General features: G+C 33.0%; 1 protein-coding gene across 8 annotated transcripts in view; it reads right to left on the bottom strand.

Annotated features, from left to right (window-relative positions):
- Positions 1-23,691, bottom strand: part of STXBP5 (syntaxin binding protein 5) — a gene marked incomplete at its 5' end in the record, with an annotated part of 166,216 nt that overhangs the window by 14,238 nt on the left and 128,287 nt on the right. For 7 of the 8 annotated variants that reach the window (XM_082474485.1, XM_082474484.1, XM_082474482.1 and 4 more), the window contains 5 exons: positions 268-379; positions 11,448-11,613; positions 11,919-12,288; positions 15,540-15,779; positions 21,114-21,164. In XM_082474485.1, coding sequence (XP_082330611.1) covers positions 268-379; positions 11,448-11,613; positions 11,919-12,288; positions 15,540-15,779; positions 21,114-21,164 — 939 coding nt within the window. The remainder of the gene's footprint in view (positions 1-267; positions 380-11,447; positions 11,614-11,918; positions 12,289-15,539; positions 15,780-21,113; positions 21,165-23,691) is intronic. The other variant, XM_082474486.1, reaches the window with a different exon arrangement.

The following is a 23,691-nucleotide window of genomic DNA, read 5'->3' on the forward strand; positions in this document are numbered from 1 at the left end:
TTTTAAATTATTCATTTAAAGCTGTGAATATTCCTTTTTAGCCACCTGAAGCCATTCCGATTTTGGTTTCCAGAGTAAACTATTCCCCTGACTTGAGTTAGAATATGGCAGAATATAATTTTATGTATTTTGCTGAAACATGGGTCTATCAATTGTTGTGACAGAGAGGAAAAAGGTGAACATAATTTATACATGTAAGAAAAATTTATATGGCTTGAATGTTTCTGTTTTATAGACATATTATCCAAATTAAATAAATCAACTTACATAGTTCTTCTCTATCAAGAGATTGTGCACCACCTCCAAACAAGCCTTTAAAGAATCCCCTGTTTGGTGCTTCAGGTGTTTCTACGGGAGTGAAGAGTTCACCCAACATTTCCTTTAAAATCAAAACAAATTGTAATTGTTAAAGTTTCAGGGACACTAAACTATAATTCACAAAACCATCACTGTAAACTCTTTAACTCAAACTTATAACATTACCTGTTGAGGTTCACAAACAATGAGTACACTTCAAATGATGAGATCTAGAACATTCTTACTTGGTCAAACAGTAAGTTATTAAGACTAACTTGACTAAGAATAACTTGCTGCTTGCTACTTTGGCTAGATTACTTTTTTCACATTTTAAGCAAAGATGATATTCCTGCTTAAATTGTAAGGAGATTCCAATCTTAATGACAAAGTGTTCATATAACTCTTATCAAGAATTGGTAACTGGATTAATAACTAGGTCTTCTTACATTAGAAAGAAGAAAATCTATTAGTAAGTTGAAAAGTCCAGTGTAATGATGATACACAGTCTTGGAATTATCCAAAATAGCTGAGTCAGAAAATTAGTAGTTTAGAAAGACATACATACTTCTTTTTTCATAAACATATGCTGGGAAGAGAATTATGCCAACATAAACCTGGAATTTCAGAAATCTGGCAGGGAGACGGAAAGGCTTCTTTTTATATTGTCAGATTTTTCTGAAATTTTTGTCAATATTCTTCAGAGCACAGAAATGGTAAAAGTAAGTCAGGAGACAAGAAAAATTGCTGACATCTTACTGACTTTGTAGATGAGACATAAAGAGGGAAGAGGAGTTTCTATAAAAAAAAGGATGGTAGCAATATTATTTGCAAGGCAGTTTTGGGAAGCTTTAGAAGCAAAATAAAAGTATAGTGAGGCTTTGGGATTGCATTTCTGCCCATTAAAGAGAAGTAGCTATGATACAAAGGACAAGTACACCACTGGTTCCAGGTAGTTCTGTTGTATTCTGATATTACATTATTACAGTTGGAGCTAAAGTATGTATTTTTTAGAGTTTCTTCCTTAGGGCTGGGCTAAGAAAGTTAATAAAGGATGTCCAAAGATTTTACATTTAGATATATCTGTACACATATATATATTTTTGGCCGCGCCACGCAGCTTGTGGGATCTTAGTTCCCCAACCAGGGTTGAACCCGGGCCCACGGCAGTGAGAGCGTGGAGTCTTAACCGTTGGACCACCAGGGAATTCCCAGATATATCCATATTAATGTTGTCTCTCCAACCAGATTATAAATGAAAGGAGATAATATTAACACTATACAACACAGAATTTCATTTATAATGTTGAAGTGGATTGAAGGCTTTACATTTTTATTCTCTTCCTCTGGATTTCTATAAAGTGGAGTAAAACTAGAATGAAAAACTTCCTGAAGTCAATAAATCAAACTTGCTAAAACCCACCATAGAATATACTAATACCTATTATTTAATTCAAATTTATATTAGCCTATATAAAGAAGGTGAATTTTAGGCATATTTCCAATCTTTTTTATACTGTACTTCACAGATTCTAATTTAAACTGTATCTATTAAATTGATAAAACAAATGGCAAATAGCTACCATTTGAGTGTCTTTTATGCTCAATCAAGAGTAATATGACATATATATATATATATACAGACAGTCACAGCATAAAAATGTTTTTTGAAATTTATCTCACTTTAGAATTATCATTTACAGCTCTTAATTTATTTGGTGTTTAATGAGCTTGCAATCTTACAAATGTAAAAGTTAAGAAATTTAAAAATCCAAAGATTACAGTTATAAATCAAAAATCACTACAGTGTACTGGAATGAGTATAAACTTTGGAACCACGTGGACCTGGGTTTGATTCTCACCTCTGACTTTTACTTGCAGAGGAATCTTAAGGCAAATCAGTCTCACAGGGAACTGGTTTCCTCAACTTTATAAAGAAGTGATAAAAATACTTACCTCTCGGGAATGTTACCAGGATTAAAGATAATGAAGATTATCTTTAATAAACTGAAGATAACATACAATGCCAAGATTAGACACTCAATGATGTATACACTAAATAGAAAAATCTCCTTTCACATAGAGATGAAACAAATTAGAAAATACGCAAGTCATTTATCATTAGATTAACATTGTGAATAGATATCTTTGAAGGAAGTTTAAAATTAGGTATTTCTTAAAGAGTCTGCACTGTCTGCAGTTAGTATTAGGATTTGGGGAGAAGTATTGATGTTAAAAACGTATATATTTCAACAATATAAAATAGTATCTATAGGTATTTTTTCACTTGTATTTAAATAAGGATTTTAATTATGATAAATTTACTCTTTAGAACACAACTTTAATGACTAATAAATGTTGGTGAAATTGAAATAGATTTGTACTATCTGTGATATTTCTCTACATCTAGTAATAGGAAACTGTATGTTTGAAACAATGTCTGCAACTTTTAAACTACTCTAAAATATGAATATACAGAAACAAATATACTTGTTTGATGTTAGACAATTGGATTTCATTTGCCATTTGTGTTTATAAGCTTAAGTGGTAAAATATAGGACTAATTTCATGAATGAGTCAATGTAAGTGCTTTATCACTACTCTTTTTTCTTAAATTGAAGTATAGTTGATTTATAATATTATATTAGTTTCAGATATACAACAGAGTGATTAAATACTTGTATAGATTATACTCCATTTAAAGTTATTACAAAATATTGGCTATATTCTATGTATTGCACAATATATCCTTAGAGCTTATTTATTTTATACATAGTTGTTTGTACCTCTTAATCCCTTACCCCTATATTGTCCCTCCCTTCTTCCCTCTCCCCACCGGTAACCACTAGTTTGTTTTCTCTATCTGTGAGTCTGTTTCTGTTTTGTTATATTCATTTGTTTGTTTTATTTTTTAGATTCCACACGTAAGTGATAATGTACAGTATGTTTTTCTCTGTCTGACTTATTTCACTTAGCACAATACCCTCCAGGTCCATATGTGTTGTTGCAACTGGCAAAATTTCATTCTTTTTTATGGTTAAGTAGTACTCGATTGTGTGTGTGTGTGTGTGTGTGTGTGTGTGTATGTATGTGTGTGTGTATGTATGTATGTATGCATCTATCTATCACATCTTCTTTATCCATTCACCTGCTGATGGGACACTTAGGTTGCTTCCATATCTTGGTTGCTGTCAGAATGGCTATCATCAAAAAGTCTACAAATAACGAATGATGGTAAGGATGTGGAGGAGAGGAAACCACAGTACACTCTTGGTGGGAATGTGAATTGGTACAGCCACTATGGAAAACAGTATGGAAGTTCTTCAAAAAACTAAAAATAGAACTACCTTATGATCCAAAATTCCACTTTCTTCAGTATATATCTGAAGAAAATGAAAACACCAATATTCACAGCAGTATTATTTATAATAACACTTTTTATTACATCAAATAATCACTGATTTTAATAACTTTGATTAAGAAAACTCTGTTATAAGAATACTGAGACTACATAAATATCTTCCAAGATAAGCACAGTAATAAATTTCAGTATTGCTGCATAATATATTCAAGAGAACCTAAACAGTTCAACTGTCATCAATTTTTTACAGTGAATACCTGGAGTTTTGTTTATAAGTTACAATCTTGAGGTGCTTAGAACAGTTATTAACTTAATTGTTTAAACTGAATTAATCGGTATGTTCGACCTCTTTATGATTATGGTAAGTTTTATTTAAGTTTCACAGATAAATCAAGTCATCAATTTGAAAGACAACTTGTAAATTTTCCTTGTGTTTTCACTCAAGATATGGTTAGAATAATGCTGTAGAAAGAAATTTAAGTATTTCGATCCATAAACATATACTTTTGACTAACTGCACTTTAATGCTAATAAAAAGTCCTGAAATCCATTAATTTTTAAAAATAGTTTTAATTGAGGTAATTGACATAATAAACTGCATATACTTAAAATGTAAAAATTGGCAAGTTTTGACATACACATATGCCCATAAAATCATGACCACCATCAAGAAAGTGAATATCCATCACTTGCATTTCCTTGTGTCTCTCTGTAAAATCTTCTCTCACCCCACTTCTTGACCTCCTATCTCTAAGTGACTGCCAATCTGCTTTCTCTCACCATAGATTAATTTGTATTTTCTATAGTTTTATGTAAATAGAATCATACAATATATACACTTCTTTGCTTGGCTTATTTCACTCAGCATAACTGTTTTGAGATTCATCCATGATATTGAATGTTACCAACATTTCATTCCTTTTTATTGATGAGTTGTATTCTACTGTATGGATATACTATAATTTGATCATGCATTCATCTGTTGATGGACACTTGGGTAACTTCCAGTTTCTGGCTAGTACAAATAAAACAGCTATGAATATAAATTTACTTCTCTCTTGAGTTAAAAAACTAGGAGTAGAAAGACTATGTCTTTGGTTCATAGATGTTTGACTTTTTACAAAACTGCTAAGCTGTTTTCCAAAGCGGTTGTACTGTTTTTGTTTTTTCATTCCTGTCAGAAGTGTATTAGAGTTCTAAATTCTCTACATCCTTGTCAAAACTTAGCATGGTATTCTTTTTAATTTTAGCCTTTCTAGTGTTTAACAATATCTCATTGTGGTTTTACTTTGCAGTTCTCTAATGACTAATGATGTTAAGCATCTCTTCATGGTGAAGCATTTGTCCAAATATTTTGCCCATGTTTTTACTGAGCTGTCTGTCTTCTTTCTACTGAGCTTTAAGAGTCCTTTACATATTCTGGATACAGATCCTTTATCAGACACATTGCCAAGATTTTCTTCCAGTCTGTGGGTTATCTTTTTATTTCTTAAGTGTCTTTTGAAGAGCAGAAGTTTTAAATTTTGTTGATGTTGAAATTATCAATTTGTTCTTTTATGGTGTCATAGCTAAGAAATCTTTGCCCAACTCAAGTTAACAAAGATCTTCTCTTAGGTTCCCTCTAGAAGTGTTATAGTTTTAGGATTTACATGTAGGTCTATGATCCATTTTGATCCATCAATTTTTGTATATAGTGTGAGGCATGGATCAAAGCTCATTTTTTTTTTTTTGCATTTTAACATCCAATTTTCTGGCATAATTTGTTGAAAAGGCAATTCTTTCTCCATTGCATTGTCTTTGTGTCTTTGTCAAAATCAGTTGTCCATGTGGAGAAAAAGGAGCCCCTGTACACTGGGAATGTTGGTGGGAATGTAAATTCGTACAGCCATGGTGGAAAACAGTATGGAGGTTTCTCAAAAAACTAAAAATAGACCTATCATATGACCCAGTAATTCCACTCCTGGTTACATATCTGAGAAAAACAAAAAACACTAATTTGAAAAGATACATGCATCCCAATGTTCACAGCAGCATTATTTACAATAGCCAAGACATGGAAGCAACCTCAGTGTCCATCAACAGATGAATGGATAAAGAAGATGTAACACACACACACACACACACACACACACACACACAGGAATACTACTCAGCCATAAAAAAGAATGGAATTTTGCCATTTGCAGCAACATGGATGGACCTGGAGGGCATTATGCTAAGTGAAATAAGTCAGGCAAAGACAAATACTGTATGATATCATTTATATGTGGAATCTAAAAAATACAACATACTAGTGAATATAACAAAAAAGCAGACTCACAGATATAGAGAACAAACCAGTGGTTACCACTGGGGAGACGGAAGGGGACGGGGCAACATAGGGATAGGGGATTAAGAGGTATAAACTATAACGTATAAAATAAGCTAAAAGGATATACTGTACAATACACAGAATATAGCTAATATTTTATAATAACTATAAGTGGAATATAACCTTTAAAAATTGTGAATCACTACATTGTACACTTATAACTTACATAATATTATACATCAACTATACTTCAAGAAACAAAAATAATCAGTTGTCCAGGTATGTGTGGGTTCATTTCTAGACTCTCTACTCTGTTCCATTGATTTATTTATCTAATTTGATGCCAATATCATGCTCTTTTGATCACTGTAGCTTTATAATAGTTCTTAAGATCAGGTAGTGTTAGCCTTTCAACTTTATTCTTTTTTGAGTTTTTCTGCTATTCTGCCTACTCCCATACATTTCCATGAATTTTCGAGTAAACTTGTCAATTCCTACAAAAAAAAAAAAAAAAATCCCACTTGGATTTTGTTTTGGATTGCCTTGACTCTATAGGTCAATTTTGGGAGAATCAATATCCTAATATTGAGTTTTGTGACCCAAGAACATATTTCAATTTATTCAGGTTATTAATAGTTTCTTTCAATATTTTGTGAATTTCAATGTAGAAGTCGTTCATATTTTTTGTCAGATTTATCCCGAAGTATTTCATATTTTTCGTTCCTATTATAAGTGGTTTTAAAAATTTTAATTTCCAAATGTCCACTGCTAGTAAAGAAATAAATTTTTCCCCATATTGATCTCATACCCTGCATACTTGTCAAATTCTAGTAGTTTTTAGAAGTGGATTTCATTAGATTTCCTATACAGATGATCATGTCACCTGTGAATAACAACAGGTCTATTTTTCCCCTTCCGATCGAGATGACTTTTCTTTCTTTTTCTTGCCTGAATGCACTGGCTAGAACCTTAAATACAACACTGAATAGAAGTGTTGAGAGTAAACATCCCTTTCTAGCTTCCAATTTTAAGGAAAAAATAATTCAGTATCTCAACAGTGAGTATTATGTTAGGTGTAGATTTTTCCTAGATGCCCTTTAAGTTCCCACTTATTCCTCGTTTGACTATTTTTAAATCAGGAATGGATGTTGGATTTTGTCAACTGCTTCCTATTTTTTTAGTCTACTAATATGGTGAATTCCATTGACCAATTTACAAATGTGAAGTCAACTCCATGTTCCCAGGATATATCCTACTTGGTCATGATGAATTATCATGACCAGAATTGTCCTTCTGATATACCATTGGATTCAATTTGCTAAAATTTCCTTTAGAATTTTAACATCTATATTTGTGAAGTATATTGGTCTATAAGCAATTTTCTTTACTTTAAAATCTTTGTCTGGTTTTGGTACCATATTCTATGAACCTACCATTAACAAGTTGGGAAGCATTTCCCCACTTTAATTTTTGGAAGAGTTTTGTATAGAACTGGTACTATTTCATCCTGAAATGTTGATAGAATTCACCAGTGAAGCCACCTGGGCCTGGAATTTTCTTTGTCCAAGGTTTCTAACTTCAATTTCCCTATAGTACTCTTCAGATTATTTATTTTTTCTTAAGTGAGCTTTGGTAATATGTGTCTCACAAGGAATTTGCCCATTTCATCCAGGTTTTTGAATTTATTGGCCTAAAGTTGTTCATAGTATTTCCTTATTTTCCATTTTAACATTTGTAGAATCTATAGTAGTCACTTCTCTCATTCTTGATATTGGTAAGTCACTTCTCTCTTCATAATCAGTCTGGCTTGAGACCAATTTTACCGGTTTTAGAGCTCAAGCTTTTGGTTTCATTGATGTTTTTCTATTGTTTCCCTGTTTTCTATTTCATTGATTTCCACTTGGATATTTATTCTTTTCTTTCTTCTGTTTACTTTGGGTTTAACTTGCTCTTCTTTTTCTGTTTCTTAAGGTAGAAGCTGAAGTCACTGGTTTGATGAGAACTTCTTTTCTAATATAGTGTTTTGTAATATAGGTGTTTCAGTGCTATAAATTTTCCAAGTATAAATGCTCAATTGTTTTTTTCTATTGCTGTGCTTTCAAGCTACCTAATCTTTTCTTCTGTAATGTCTAATCTGTTGTTAATTCCATCCAGTATATATATATTTTTTAAAAAAAATAAATTTATTTATTTATTTTTGGCTGTGTTGGGTCTTCGTTTCTGTGCAAGGGCTTTCTCTAGCTGTGGCGAGCGGGGGCCACTCTTCATCGCGGTGTGCGGGCCTCTCACTGTTGCGGCCTCTCTTGTTGCGGAGCACAGGCTCCAGATGCGCAGGCTCAGTAGTTGTGGCTCACGGGCCTAGTTGCTCCGCAGCATGTGGGATCTTCCCAGACCAGGGCTCGAACCCATGTCCCCTGCATTGGCAGGCAGATTCTCAACCACTGCGCCACCAGGGAAGCCCCATCCAGTATATTTTTCAACTCTAACACTGTAGATTTTCATCTCTAGAAGTTCAACTTTGGCCTCTATATCTTCTATATTCCTACTTAACTTTTTAAACACATGAAATACAGTTATAATTGCTTTAATGTCTTTCTGTGCTAATTTTAGTGTCTATGTCAGTTATGGCTTGGTTTCTATTGACTGATTAGTCTTCTCATTATGGGTCATGCTGTCCTGTCTTTTTGCATGCTTGGTCATCTGATGGGATGCCAGACATTATGATTTTTATTTTGTTGGGTGTTGAATATTTTTAATTTACTGTGAGTCATCTTCAGCTTCATTCTGGGATACTAGGAAACATTTTGACCCTTTTGGGTCTTGCTTTCATGATTTGTTAGGCAACTCTGGAGCAGTGCTCAGTTTAAGGCTAAATATTCCTCACTAATGAGCCAAGAGTACTTTACCCAATTTCCCATTGAAGTCTGCTGAAAAATGGTCATCTAAAGGTATCAGGTCCTAATTCCTGGAAACTATAAATATTACCTTGTAAGGAAAAAAGGGTCTGTGTAGATGTAATGAAGTATTTTGCCATGAGCAAATTATCTTGAATCATCTGGATGAGTCCTAAATCCAATTACAAGTGTCTTTTTAAAAGAGAGGCAGAGGGAGATTGGACACACACAAGAGGAGGTGGCAATGTGACCTCGGAGGCAGAGAGTGGACTAATGTGGCCCCTAGCCAAGGGATGCTGGCAGCTACAAAAGGATGGAAGAGGCAAAGAACAGATTCTCCTCTAGAGCCTCTGGAAGGAGCATGATCTGGCCAACACCTTGATTTTGGCTTAGTGAAACTTATTTCAGACCTCAAATTTTCAGAAGTGTAAGAGAATAAATTTATGTTGTTTCTGGACACCAGGTTTGTGGTGATTTGTTATAGCAGCCTTAGGAAAGTAAAACACTCATAAATGAATTATAAGTTTTTCCCATCTGGATGTTGGGAAAAGGCATCTTTCCCTCTAATCCTCTATTCCTTTCAGATGGTTCTTTCTCTGGCCAGAGAGTTTATCCATACGTATATGCTGAACAGAACTCTACTGAGTACTCTTGCACCCTTTGTAGATCTCTAGTGTTCTCTCTCTGCACAGCTCTCTCTGCAATGTTCTGGAAACTCTATCAAGGCATGAATGCTGGGGCACCTCTTTTGTTTCCTGTCTCTCAGGGATTACTTTCATTTCACTGCCTGATGTCTAGGATCTTGAAAGCTATTATTTCATGTTTGTGTATGCTTTGTTGTTTCAGGCAGGAGGGTTAATCTGGTTCCTATTAGTCCATCTTGGCTAAAAATTCCGTTAATGTTTATAAACATCTTCCTAATTTTTTTTTGGTTAAAGTTAAATAAATGCACAATGTAATAGGGTACTCTGGAAACCACAGAGTTCATGGTATTCATTAGTCAACAGGTTTTTACCATGGCATTATTTTTAGGCACTGAAAATACAGAGGTAAATAAAATGCCAATATTGCCCAAAGAAAACATTCTATCACAAGCTCCTTGAACAGAGTTCATTTCTCACTTACCATATCATGAAGGCATATAGCAGATAGTTATCAAGATAAATTGAGTGTACTATTAAGTGACCAGTTCATTTAAACATAAATAGGTAAAGTTGCTGTAGCTGCTATTGATTTTTACTAAAATAATAAAACACTGATCCAAGGATAGAATAAATTGATTCCAGAAAAGTGATGAAGTTTAGAATTTTGAGTAGTTGAATTAAGACCACATTTCAGATTGAAATGAATTAAGAATATATTCAATTGTCCATTTATTTCTTAATATAGTAACATTTTACTAATGAAAGAAAACACTACAGGAAAATTTTACCTTTCCTATAAAAAGCATAATTTTAATTCAGAAACTTAGGAATCTTTAAAAAAACACGTCCACCCAAATGTAAATGGGAATTTAATAATATCAGATATGTAATTTTGTTTCACTCTCAAGATTTATAATGGTATCATTTAAGAGTATGTTTCTAGTATAGTCTACCTTACTGAAATAACACAAACATCTGACACTGAACATATATTCAGTACTAAGCACTGTGCTAATAATAAGCACTTTACGTGTATTGTCTTCTTTAATTTACATCAGACCCTATGACATTAGATATTATTTCTATCCTCATTTTAAAGATAATGAAGCTCAGACACAGAAACTTGTCTAAGGTCACATAATTGTGTAACTAGCACGGCTAGGACTTAAATTCAGTCTTCTTGACTCTAAAGCTCATTTTCTAAAAATAAGCCACAAATTCAAATTTATAAACCAGGAAAATAGGGCTAATTAATCGCAAAAACTTTCACTATGAAGTTCCCTTAAATAACTGTTTCCTCTAAATATCAAATATTGATTAATATTTTAGCTCCAATATTTTAAGAGCACTTTTATTTTAAAAGTTGAAGCTAAACCGATTATTTCTAATATATATGCAAGCAAATAAAGCACTCGATATTTAAAAAAGATATAGTTTTGTATTTAAAGAATTTGTAATCTCTCACAAATAGATCAACAAAAATATTCAGAGGAAAACTATCAAATCTTATTTTTTCTTATAATGTGTGTACATCCTCATGACTACAGAGTATGAGAAGGAATGACACATTTGCTCTAAAAGAGATACAATTATTTTCACATTAACGTACATCTTTAAAAAGGATTTTTTTGTTTCTGTATAATAGATATTTATTCTATGTGCAGAGTGGGTATAAAATGTATGTAGTATTTTGTATTCCTTTGACATCACTGGAGAGAAAAAATATGGATCAAGGAGATGGAGTCCCTCTTATAACAAGAGTCTGATGAAGACACTTTATCACCAGTCTCAAAACATGTGCTCTCAAACTCTCAAGAAAGGCTTTGAGCTTTCTCATGTAGGCTCATTTGTACACTCCTGTGAGTATAAGGGATGGACAATATAAGGGACCTTAGAAAATATTTCACCTCTGAAGAAATTATAGTAATATTTTTGTTATTTACCTGAAGATTTTCACAGGTCTCTTGACTGTAAGTGAGTCTCTGGATTTCTGTAGGTGAAACAAGATATAACGCTTGTCCATTGTTGGTGAAGCAGAACGTTCTGGCTATCCGCATATTGGTAAGGGGCAAGTAATACACATCCAATAGAGGTCTTAAACTTGGCAAACTTGAGAAAAAAATTAAAAACTTGTTAATAGACAGGTAGGTTTTGGTCTTGAACAAATACTATAGGAGGTAAAAATAGCAGGGAACTTATAAACCTTACGATTTAGTGTAACTGAGTGGGAGATAAAACTGATTTGTTTTCCTCACGTACTTGTTCACTATGAACTGAATGAAAATAAATTCTCAGTGTATAAGACTGTAAACAAATAAAAGCCTTTCTTTCAAACTGAATATAATTCTGCAACATTATGTGTTGAGGGAGGAAATGTTATATTTGTGTTAAAAAAAAAAAAATCTAACTCTTACCTAAAAGTCATAATGTGTCCATTGGCACAGAAGCAGGCAAGGCAGATACTGTTACTCAATGATACAATATCTCCACGAAGAACAAATGAGGTCTCTGTAATGTTTTGCTTATAAGCACAGTTCTGAGTTGGCAGTGAGATTACTTTTGCTTGCTTTTCAGAACATATCACTGCATACTGGTTTTCACTAATTTCCTGAGAAGAGGAGGGAGATACAGAGACAGGTCTTCGTTTTTTCAATTTCTCCTTTTCATCCTTCTCTTCAGGAACATTGTGTTCTTTCCAGGATTCATATGCGGGTGGCATTAAGCAGCCTGTGGAATCCAGGAATGCCATTCTCAGGACTGCCCCTTTTAACCTCAATATAGTACCTAAAATTGTAATTTTAGTAAATAAAAAATATTTTAATCCCACAGTAAATATGTTTATTCCAACTCTGACACACACTAGACACTCAAAAATATGTAGAATGTATACTGAACCGAAATTGTACACTGGCTCACTGATAGGATTCAAACTTCAAGCATGATATTTGAATCTGGAAAAAGATATCAATAAGTGCTACCAAATAAATAAGTGCTACTATAATTGTTACCAAACAGATAAACGCTAGGATGTCTGGAACTAGGTCTCATACCTGGCAAGTGCACTACCATTGAGTATGAGAGTAAGCAGATGGCATCTAGAGCTGCATGGTCCAATATGTCAGCCACTAGCCACTTGACGTGTGGCTGGTCCAAATTGTGGCATGTTGTAAGACTGAAATACATGCTGGATTTGAAGGCTTAGTACAAAAAAAAAATTACAAGAAAATTCCACAATAATATAAAAATACTGATTACATGCTAAAATGATAGTATTTTGGATAGACTGGGCTATGAAATGAAATATGTTACTAAAATTAATTTCACTTTTTCTTTTTTTACTTTTTTAATATTGCTACTAGAAAATTTAGAATACTATATGTGGCTCACACTGCATTTTTAATGGACAGAACTGATCTACAGGGTCAATGAGAAAAATAGTTTCCACATATTTCTAAACATTACTTCAAAAAAACTATTTACCAGTAAATGTCAAATACACTCAAGACATTGCTTTGGTCAACTTACAGTCTTAAATTAGTAGTTATATTTCTTGATTAACTTTAATTAATGGGACTCCCTTTCCTCCATATCCTTGAATAGGTAAATATGATTTATGCTCATTTCTAAGTAAGCTGAATGATACTATTAATATTAAGGATTTGGAAAGCAATAGAAGGGAGGGTATAGAACTGATTTAGCATTTCAGTTCTTATTTTAGAGGATTTTTTTTCATATTTTATTACTTTATACTTATATTTTATAGTTTGCAAAAAATTATCCATATATTATATTCTTTTGTTTCTAAGAGGAAGAGATCCCAGTGTTCTGTCAAAATTTTTCTTAGAAGGGCTTCCCTGGTGGCGCAGTGGTTGAGAGTCTGCCTGCCAATGCAGGGGACACGGGTTCGAGCCCTGGTCTGGGAGGATCCCACATGCCGCAGAGCGACTGGGCCCGTGAGCCACAATTGCTGAGCCTGCACGTCTGGAGCCTGTGCTCCGCAGCGGGAGAGGCCGCGACAGTGAGAGGTCTGCGCACCGCGGTGAAGAGTGGCCCCCGCTCGCCGCAACTAGGGGGAGCCCTGGCACACAAACGAGGACCCAACACAGCCAAAAATAGATAAATAAATAAATTAAAAAAAAAAAAAAAGGAAAAGAATAGCTTTATAAAAAAAAAAAAATTTCTTTCTTAGAAGACAAAATTTTCCTTTCCTCTTCATATTTATATATTTTGTCTACTGCAGAGTGGCCAGATAAAATAAAGGATGCCCACTTAAATTTGAATTTCAGATATACAATCAATACTTATTTTAGTATAAGTGTGTCCCAAATTCTGCATTATTTTTCCAAAGAGAAAGATGGGACATATTTATATTAAAAAATATGTTATCTAAAGTTCAAATTTAACTGGGCATCCTGCAATTTATTTGCTACTTCTGGCGTTAGTCTATTGTCCAGGTTTGGCAAGTAGACAATTTAATTATTTTAAATGGTTTGCTAATTTGGGAATGGTTTCTAGTCCATATGAACATATATGAGATATAGTAATCCCAGTACGTGGATTTTCTAAAAATGTACCAATATTTAAATATATGCTTGTCCTATAGTCGGCAGGATTATAGTATGTTTTCCAGCAGGGTAGTGGTAATTGTTGAGTTCTCCTCTTGAAGGAAAAAACAAAAAACAAAAAACAGTTGGGGACAAAATAGACCATTTCAGGCTCTTAGGCATGGAAACCCATCTGCTTGGAAAACACCTCTCTTCTCATCATAGTTCCAATACAGATAATATGATATACATGTCATTGTTATATTTTAAAATAGACATCCTATTAAAAACAAACCTCACATATTCCAACATTGAAAAGAAACCCAAAGGTTCTTTCTTACACATGAAAATTATTTTATATCAAAGTAGATTTACAGCTAATTTGACTTTATAGCAAGTTGGAAAAATCTTAAATATTTTTTAATATAGTTAATAGTAGATTATTTATATTTAATCCCTCTCATTTTTATTTATTGGAAACATTTTCTTATCACAAACTGTCTGTTGTAGAAAATTTAGAAGCTACAAATCAGTAAAATGAATAAAAATTACCCAGAATCCTACTATTCAGTGATAATTACTATCAACATTTTGATTTTCATCTTTCTAGTTTTTTTCCCAATACATATACTTGTTTACTAATAAGAAATGAGATTGGTCAAGAAAATCATCATTATGTAACTTTTTCTAACAACTAGGTATGTAGTATATAGTAAATTATTGAGCTGAATGAATAAATCAAACTGTTCCTTTAATGTAAAGGTAGTTCAGAAATGGTAGAACTAGAAATGATAATTACATTTTAATTCTAAATTCTAAGTATTGTTAAAATGTACTATATAAACAAGAAATACACTAGTGAGCAAAACCATGTTTTTGTTTTTGTTTTTTTCTATCTAGATCAGCATAGATTAGTAACAGAAACCAGAATTCTCAATTATTTCAAGACCTATCAGATTCCACATACATGTGATAAAATTCAATCTCATTTTCAATATAGGAAGACTGTAAATTTTTTCTTCTTAAAATTTTTTTATTAAATCACCTTTTCTAATTCTTCAAAGAAGAAAATTAATGTATTTTAAGACTTCACACTTAGAGATTAAAAATAGCCAAGTATATAATGTTTAAAAATATACTTTTCTGTTTTTTCCCTAAATATGTACCATCCTTTTGCTTATAGAACATACTATTCTGAGGTATCCTAGAACGCAGTAGAACAACACTGTTTTTTTTTGTTTTTTGTTTTTTCATTTTCTTATGTAGTAATCATTTTAGACATGATCCTAGGATTAAAAAAACATAAAACCTGAATGGCTATATAAGTAAATGATATTCTGGAATCTTATTCCATGTATTCCTTCAATTAAAAACAAGACTATAACTATCCCCATTTAGACTTAGATTGATTCAAAAATGAAAAGCAAAGGCTTCTATTAAATTATACTAAAGTAAACCTTCAATAGAAGTATAGCACCAGATCATACATACCACTTGGAGACACAATTACTGGCTGAAGAAGTCTTTGCTCTCCTCCTGGGGGAAGGTTCAGTGCAATGACAAGCACTGTTCCCAATGTAGTACCAACCCACAAACATGGGGAGGGGGCTGAATCTGCCTTTCGAGTAAAAGTTTCACAGAAATGAAGAGCAGAGATTGCTTCTCGGGATTCTTTATCAATGCTGGTTACACTTGAACTCCGTGATCGGCTGAAGGAATTATCTTTTATGTCTGAAACAATTTAAAATGTTGTGAGATTGTTATAAAGTTATAAAATATCATGTTTTTTGCTTGGTATAAGTTTTGCCAAATAGTTAATCTGCAAAAAGATAAAATCTACAGCATATTTAATTTTAATTTTCTTTTAATTGAAAAGAAAAACAATTTACTTTTATGCTAACAATTTTTTCCTTTGCTTGTATTTGAAACACAGAGGGACAAATCCGCACTTCTCAGAACTGAGCTGGGGTCATCCCAGTGAGTGTTTGGATGTATGATCTCTGTGGTTTTGGTGCAGTTCTCTGTTGGTATCCTGGCTGCTTTTCCAATCTTAGCCCTTACTACCCTTTCTCATGGTGCTGTTTCTTCCTTTGGTAATATAATTCATGATTAGGTAGAACCAGGAAAGTGGGTATTTTCAATTTTCTACATTAAAAAAAATGCTTTTATAAGCACTCTGATTCTACCTTCAAATTTATTGTATGATGGACTTTTTTCCTTCAAATCTTTCCATATGATAGCCTTAATCCATAAAAATTTAGCTTTATTTTTTTTTTAAATGAGATTTTAACTGTAACCAACGTTCATCTAAGGCATTTTTCATTAAACTGTACAACTGGTATCTGGCTCATACTTAACTTGATGCCAGGTATATTCCCTTTACCCGGCTCTGTCTGTAATGACAGGGATACTTGTAAATTACACTAATAAACCCTCTCTTGTCTTCAGCTACCTTCTCTGCGGCCAATCTCAAGCCTGTTTCAAGCCCTGGCCTCTTTTCTCTTGGAATGCATTTCCAAAGGCTTATAAAAATTTTTTCCTATTATGTCTCACTATGCAAAATCAAAATACGTCATTTCCCCAAGGCTCTAAATTATTCTAATGGCACTATTTATATTAATGACACCCCTGTTCTCCTAGGGAAACAATACTTGAGATGAGTCCCAATTTCGGTTCTTCCCTTTCACTTTACTTACATGTCTCTGATGGGATGCCAAGTCCTACGCTATTCTAATGTTTGTTTCCTTCTTTCCAGTACTAATCAATTTCCATTACCCTATGTTCAGGCCTTTATCACCATTCATCTAGACTACAATTCCCAAGAGATCTCCCCACCTTCACTCTGTCACTGTTCTATCACAACTCAATTAAATTTTACAAGGTACAGTTTTAATTCTATCACCTCTATCTTAAAAATCCGCAACGGTTCCTCTTATACTCTTACTCAGGTTTTTAAGACTCCACGAAATATCTTAAACCTACCCTCCCGGCCCTATCTGCCAGAGTGCTGCCCCGCTTCAGTTCACTGTGGGAAATAAACCGAGCCATTCAATGTTCTCCAAACATACCTGGAGCTTACCTACTTTTTTGCTTGTGATTTTCTTTCTGATTCGTGCCCTTGCCTTTTCTCTACCTATCTAGATGGTGTTTATTCTCCATCTCAAGTACTGTCATCCTCATGAAGTTTATCCTGATTCCTAAAACCATACACAGTTTTTCTCTTTTGAATCTTGATAGCTTTTTATCTCCCCCCTGGCATGAATAGTACATTTGTTCTGTAGTTATTTCTGACTTGTCTTAGGCCTTGTTCTAATGTGACTGTAAATTTCTTGAGAACAAGGGCTCTCTCCTTTTGATGCCCTGCAGAATTTGGCATAGTGCCTTGCATATGAAGGTATTCAACATATACTTGCTGAAGACAGACCTACAGTTCGAAGTATCTAAAGCAATGTGTTTCTGCTACACCACTGGGATATATTAAAATTTCCAGTAGCTTCTGCTGTTCACATCTAATAAGTCATTCCTCAAATCACATGCTTCCAATGCTATTGTGAAAGAAATGACTTCATAATATTGTGAAAAATGAAAAACACGCTCAAGTCTTCTAAGTTGTATTTTATTGAATAAAAAAGGTATAATTGAATCCTACTTACACCCCCCAAAAGCTTCTTGTAATCAAATTTAGATTCATAGGTTAAAAAAAAATTCTCCCGAACAATAATTATATACAACATAATTTTGATTATAGTCAGCCTCTGAAAACAATAAAGCCACTAGTTATGACAACAGCATGGGTTATTTCTAACTATAGTTTCTAAAAATGCTTTTCTTTTGCCTGAGATTGTGCTTCCTGTTACAGATTATGACACAGTAGAAAAGAAGTACTTAATGTAAATAAAACAACTTTCTATAAGCAATAGCTCATTACTGGGTGAGTTTGTAATATGATATTGATTCCAAATGTTAACTCTTTATGTTCCCAAAGTTATTTTAGTAAAAAACCAGAAATTTAAAATTTATTTTCCAATGATAAAAATATTTGTTACTTTGATAAGACATACACACAACAAGATGAACAGACATATTCATCTATATTATCAGTTGTGACCTAGTGATAAAAATGAAAATCAGTGACACAAGAAAATTTAATATTATAAATTTCAATATAAATTAAGCTGTATGAAAACCTTTACTGTTACCTATTAAAATTACAATAGGTGATTCACAACAATCTATACTTCAAATGTTAATTCACAGGCCAAGTAAACATTATTTTAATTTAATAGAGTAATTTAACTATATAAAATTCATAAACTACAACTGTGTTTTTATTATATGACTTCTCTATAAAAATTAGAATACCAGAGAAACTCCTATGGCAAGATCAATATGGGAAAATGAACTGAATCAGAATCAACTCTGAACTTAGAGAATTAGGTTGCTTATTTTACCTGTGTAGAACTGTTTGAAACAAGTTAGAATCTTCAGCAGTTCATGAATTGTAACTACCACTGACTGCTCTTAAGTTAGATGTTGTGGGTCTTTGTGGCTTAAATTTTAGAAATTGGGCAAGCTTAACAAATGGAATAGAAATTTTCGTTTTCATTTTAGTAATAAGAGCAGAAATGAAGTAGCTACCACTAAGTAGGGCCTACCATGTGCTTCATACCATCATAAACTTTACATTTATCATTTTATTGAATCTATATAATAACCCTGAAAAGTATTATCATCACAATTTAACAAATAATAAAGTAGAGGCTGAGACAGGTTAAATGACTGAGAAAGCTAGTTAATGGAAGAGTTTGGATTTGTGCCCATGTTCAAGTCTAAAACATCTGTTAGGCAACTCCAGATAAACATGGGATTAGCCATATCACCAATATCATACGAGTGGAGTGTTTTAGTTATTACTGAGCATTAAAGTTCAGTCTTTAGATTTAAAAAAAACAGAACTGGAACATGTGGTCTTTCTGGCCGATCTAAACTCAGAAAAAAATTGTCATTAATGCCTCCATCCAGCTCTAGTGATACAACCAAGTCATAAAATCATTGCTTTCCTGTTATTCTCTGTATGCCTAGAACATTCCACCTGTGTATATCACACTCTCCTGCCACATAGAGCCTTATGCAACAAAATTTTATATCCCCCAATCAAAACATAACGCCAAGAGGTAAATTTGGTCAGGGTAAAAATTAGGACAAAATACTTACTCACATAAAGATACATAACAGTTTGATATTTTGCCTCCTGTTCTTGACACTTGAAAAGTGACATCAGCAGTCTAACAATATCGCCCATGATTCCTGAGTTGTGGGCCATGGAATCTAGGGTGAAGCTATGGTGAAAGTACAATGTTGCATAATTCCCCTATAAACAAAAGTGAATTCTATTCACAGAAGCTTCCACAGCTGCAGGAAAGTCCAACAGCTCAGCTACTTTAGCAACATTTGGCAGTTTGAGCCTATGGATAATAGTTGTTTTTCCCCGTTGACTCTCTGGCCAATGTAAAAGAATTATCAGCTAAGAATCTCTACCAAAAAATAGTTCAGTAGCACAATGACTTAAGGGGAAATTATTGAGGCAACATGGGTATTGTTTCAACATATATATTAATCAAAGTTATAATTAGCTTAGGGCATTGAGATACATGGGCACACAAGTAAAAGATAAACTGAATAAAGATGATCTATAAAAGCACACAGCACACACTTTGATTAAATTACTTAAATAATTCATAAGTGTGAATATTCTTTTAAAAAGTAATGGACATCCTATTTTTACTAATTTAAAAAGTACTTCTACATGTGTTTTCTCATCAGATTTTTAGGTACTAAAAGACACAAAACCATTTTAAGTAGTAGTATTCAGTGTTACGGAAATCATGGGCATCTTTGAGAGTCTGATGAAAACTCTGGATCCTCTTGTTGGGGAAAAAAAATGCCTAAGGGTAGCCTCAGATACACGTGGGTTCAAATGGCATCTTTCATTTTTATAGTGAAGGGAACTATGCTCTTCTCAAAACATACGTTATTCAACATTCTAGAATTTATTTCTGGTTCCCTTAACACCAGGGGTATTACAGGGTTCTACTAAACTGTTTTTCCTATGTTCAGGAATGGAACCTTTCACTGATGACAGTGGAAGATATTATGCCGACTCACTCATAGTAACATGCTATCAGTATAACTGAGATAAGACTATGATTTGGAAATGCTAAAAATCAGTAAGGTGAAATGGACCAATACCTAAGTCTGTATTATGCATAAGAAGATAGTCAAGGAATCTAGAGAATTAACAGTGAGAAGATGAGGTGGGTGAGCAAATACAAAGGAGAAAATCTAGTTGTTTCTAAGACAAACATGGGTGAAATCATCTGTATGCAGTCATACTTCTTATCCACTTAAAGGCAATAGAAATTCTAAAATTAAAATGGAAATTCTGCTTTATATTTACTATATGGAATCTTATTTTTGTCTTTATTGAAATGTCATTTGTCCCTATCCTGGGATACCAGGGAGCTGTTTTGGAGCTGGATATAAAGCAGAAGGAATGTGTGAATATATTCACTCTGCTTTCCTAATGGATAGGTTGCATAGAAAGTGATACAGAAAAGATATATTTCCCACCTTATTATCATCAAAAAGTAATAGTGATTCTTGATATGAGATTCACTGTAATACAGAAAACTAGTCATTTATTTCGAAAATATTAAATTCTCATAAAATAAGTTTATAAATAATAAAGTTCAAAATAAGTTTTCAGATGGTTAATAGAAATTAATCTAAAATCACACATATTTTAATCTTACACTAAATTTTGTTTAGATATAAAGTATGACAGGGCTGAGGAAATATGTTATTTTGATTTGCTTAAATTTATAATTATCCTTTACAATTTACAGATAGCATCCTGAAGGCTATTAATCCTTAAACACTTAGTCATTTTAAACTTGATTTTCAATGAAAATCTAGTCTATGGTCATTTTAAATCTCCTGATTTCCTTGTCTTCCCATTAAAGAGAGTTTAACTACTATGTATTTTCATTTATTTATTTTACTTACCTAAGTCAGGCTTTAGGTCAGTAGGCAAGCTTAACTTCCTTGACATTTTTGCTGAAAAATAAAATGCATTTTTAAAGTTCTGAAGAATATCTGATTCATGCTTATTCATACCAACTGCTCTTCAAGATAGGAGTGAATATTTTTCTTACTAAGTCTAGATGCTAAGATAATTAAGATATGATTAATAATGTTATGGGTGGAAAGTAAATCTTATTTTCAACTTTTTAAAATGTTTGTACTTACTTGACTGTAACATCTTTGAGTGCTTGAAGCTCTCACTTCAAGGAAGCCTTTTAAATTCTAACTGTTAATTATTTCTTAGGCTCACAGGAAAGGGTTAGGCTTTTCTAAGGAAGCAAAGTCATTTCTCAGAAAGAAGGTGTTGCAGATAAGGACAATAGAGGCATAAGACTGAATTTGGGTATGTGATACAATAAAATCTTTCCAGCTCCTCGTCTTCACAGGTATTGGGCTCATTCTTTTTTAAGTTAATCTCTTGAATATAGGACATCCTATATCTACAATCAAATTGAAGTATTTGATTACATCACAAAAATATTTGGCTCATCCATTTCTTCATATATGTCAACAACTCAATTTACATTTTAGTAAAAAACAAAAAAACAAAGTCATGCTCAGTCTAAAATTAGGGTATTTACAAAAATATAAACTACAGATATTTCTATTTTGGATTAGAATAATACAAAAGCCTATGTAAAAACCTACTGAAATTCACTTTCCATCCTGAAAATCAGTTATTGCCTAAATCTAGGAAGTGATTTAAAGTTAGGAGGTGTTTAACAACATCTATCATGTTAGTGGCAGTGCATGCGTAACAGAATAGTGCTTCCTATGTGAAATTTTGAAAAAGCATTTGTTTGTTAATACATGAATGTGTATATTGGGTTAAATTTTGGACTGTTAGGAGATATTTAAAGAACAGACCCTGCTAGTCCATAAGGGCGCCATGTAAACAAAGAGAAATCCAGTCATAGTACATAACTTCCACATCTAAAAAAATGACAAATCCAGTGTTAGGAAAGAGGCATTAGGCAAACTGCGAAGGGATAGGGGGAAATCAAGTATTTATTTCTAAGCTTCATTAATCTAATTAGCATCCTTTAAAAAATAACGACAATGGGTCAAATATATGAATCAGTCTTATCCCATTTTCACACAGACTTAATCAATCCCAGTTAAAAGATAAAAAGTAATAGAAAACTAAAATAGCCAAATGAAATCTCTGGTTGGTTGATCTCATATAAATGGCTGCTCTTGTATTTAATATCCAATTCTCTTAAACCTAGAAGATACTATACCCCTCTCAAAATGTTTTTTAAAATGCAATATTAAACTTTTGAAAGAATTCAGAGGTTTTCACCAAATATCAAAGGTACAATGCACGTAGACTGATAAATAATATCTATACAGTATCCGAAGGAGAAAAATCAGTCAGGTACAGTCTAAAGATACTCTTTCAGAATCAGATGATATGCATGCCTCTCTAGACCCCGCTACTCTGATTTGATTAAGTTATTCTGAAACTCAATCAAGTGCTTATAAATCTTGAATGTGCACACCAGTCACCTGGGTATCTTGTGAAATCAGATTCTTGCACTTCTAACAGGCTCCCAGGAGATGCTGATGATGCTGCTTTGTGGACCACAGAGAGCATCAAGGTCCCTAGACTAAAAGCAACTTCAGGATAGGGAACAAGACTAATTCATCAAACCCAGTAGGTAGATACAATAAGTCCACAGCAAACATTTCTTGAATAAGCTTCAACATCTAGTTTGTAAAAATGTGGAAGTGTAAAGTACGGTGGTTAGGACTGGATTTGGAATCAGACCAAATATGAGTTTATACCTAATTCAACCAACTTCTAGGTGTGTGACCTTAGGCCAATCACTTTGCCTCTCTAAACCTTAAATTTCCTCATCTGTAAAATGGGAATAGATAATAATGACAATTTCACAGTTGTGAAGATTATATAAGATGACATAAGCAAAACATTAGGCATAATACCTTACACACAGTGTGGATTTGATAAACGTTAGTTATTATTTATTAATAATAAACAAAATGACTTTTTCATAAACTGTAAAATGTTACACAGATGAGCTATTAATATACTTGTAAACAGCCCAATATTTCTTTATTCTAATTCTATGGTAATATTCCAATTAACTAAAACAAGAAAATGGAAAAAAAACTTTTAGGATATAAATATAGAATGGCATGCACAACTATAAGCTCAATCTCTTTTTAAGTTCATTTCAAAAACTAAGTTCTATATCTAAACATAAGAAGCGAAATAACCTGAGTAATTTATATTTTTATGGGGAAGCGGTGGAGGGGGGAAAAGATTTCATTCCTTGGCATTTCCTGTGTAATTTATATTTATGCCTTCAGGTTCCATAGCCCTTTCTTCTGTAGTCTCCATCTAGTGATACTAAACCCATCTGATGAATTGATCATATAGTTTCAGATACTGAACTTTTCAGTACTAGTATTTCACTTTGTTAAAGTTTTAATTTTCTCTGCTGATATTCTCCATCTGTTCACTCACTATGACCAT

The sequence above is a fragment of the Balaenoptera physalus genome (genome assembly GCF_965194825.1).
Source record: "Balaenoptera physalus genome assembly, chromosome: 9".
Classification (NCBI taxonomy): Eukaryota; Metazoa; Chordata; class Mammalia; order Artiodactyla; family Balaenopteridae; genus Balaenoptera; species Balaenoptera physalus.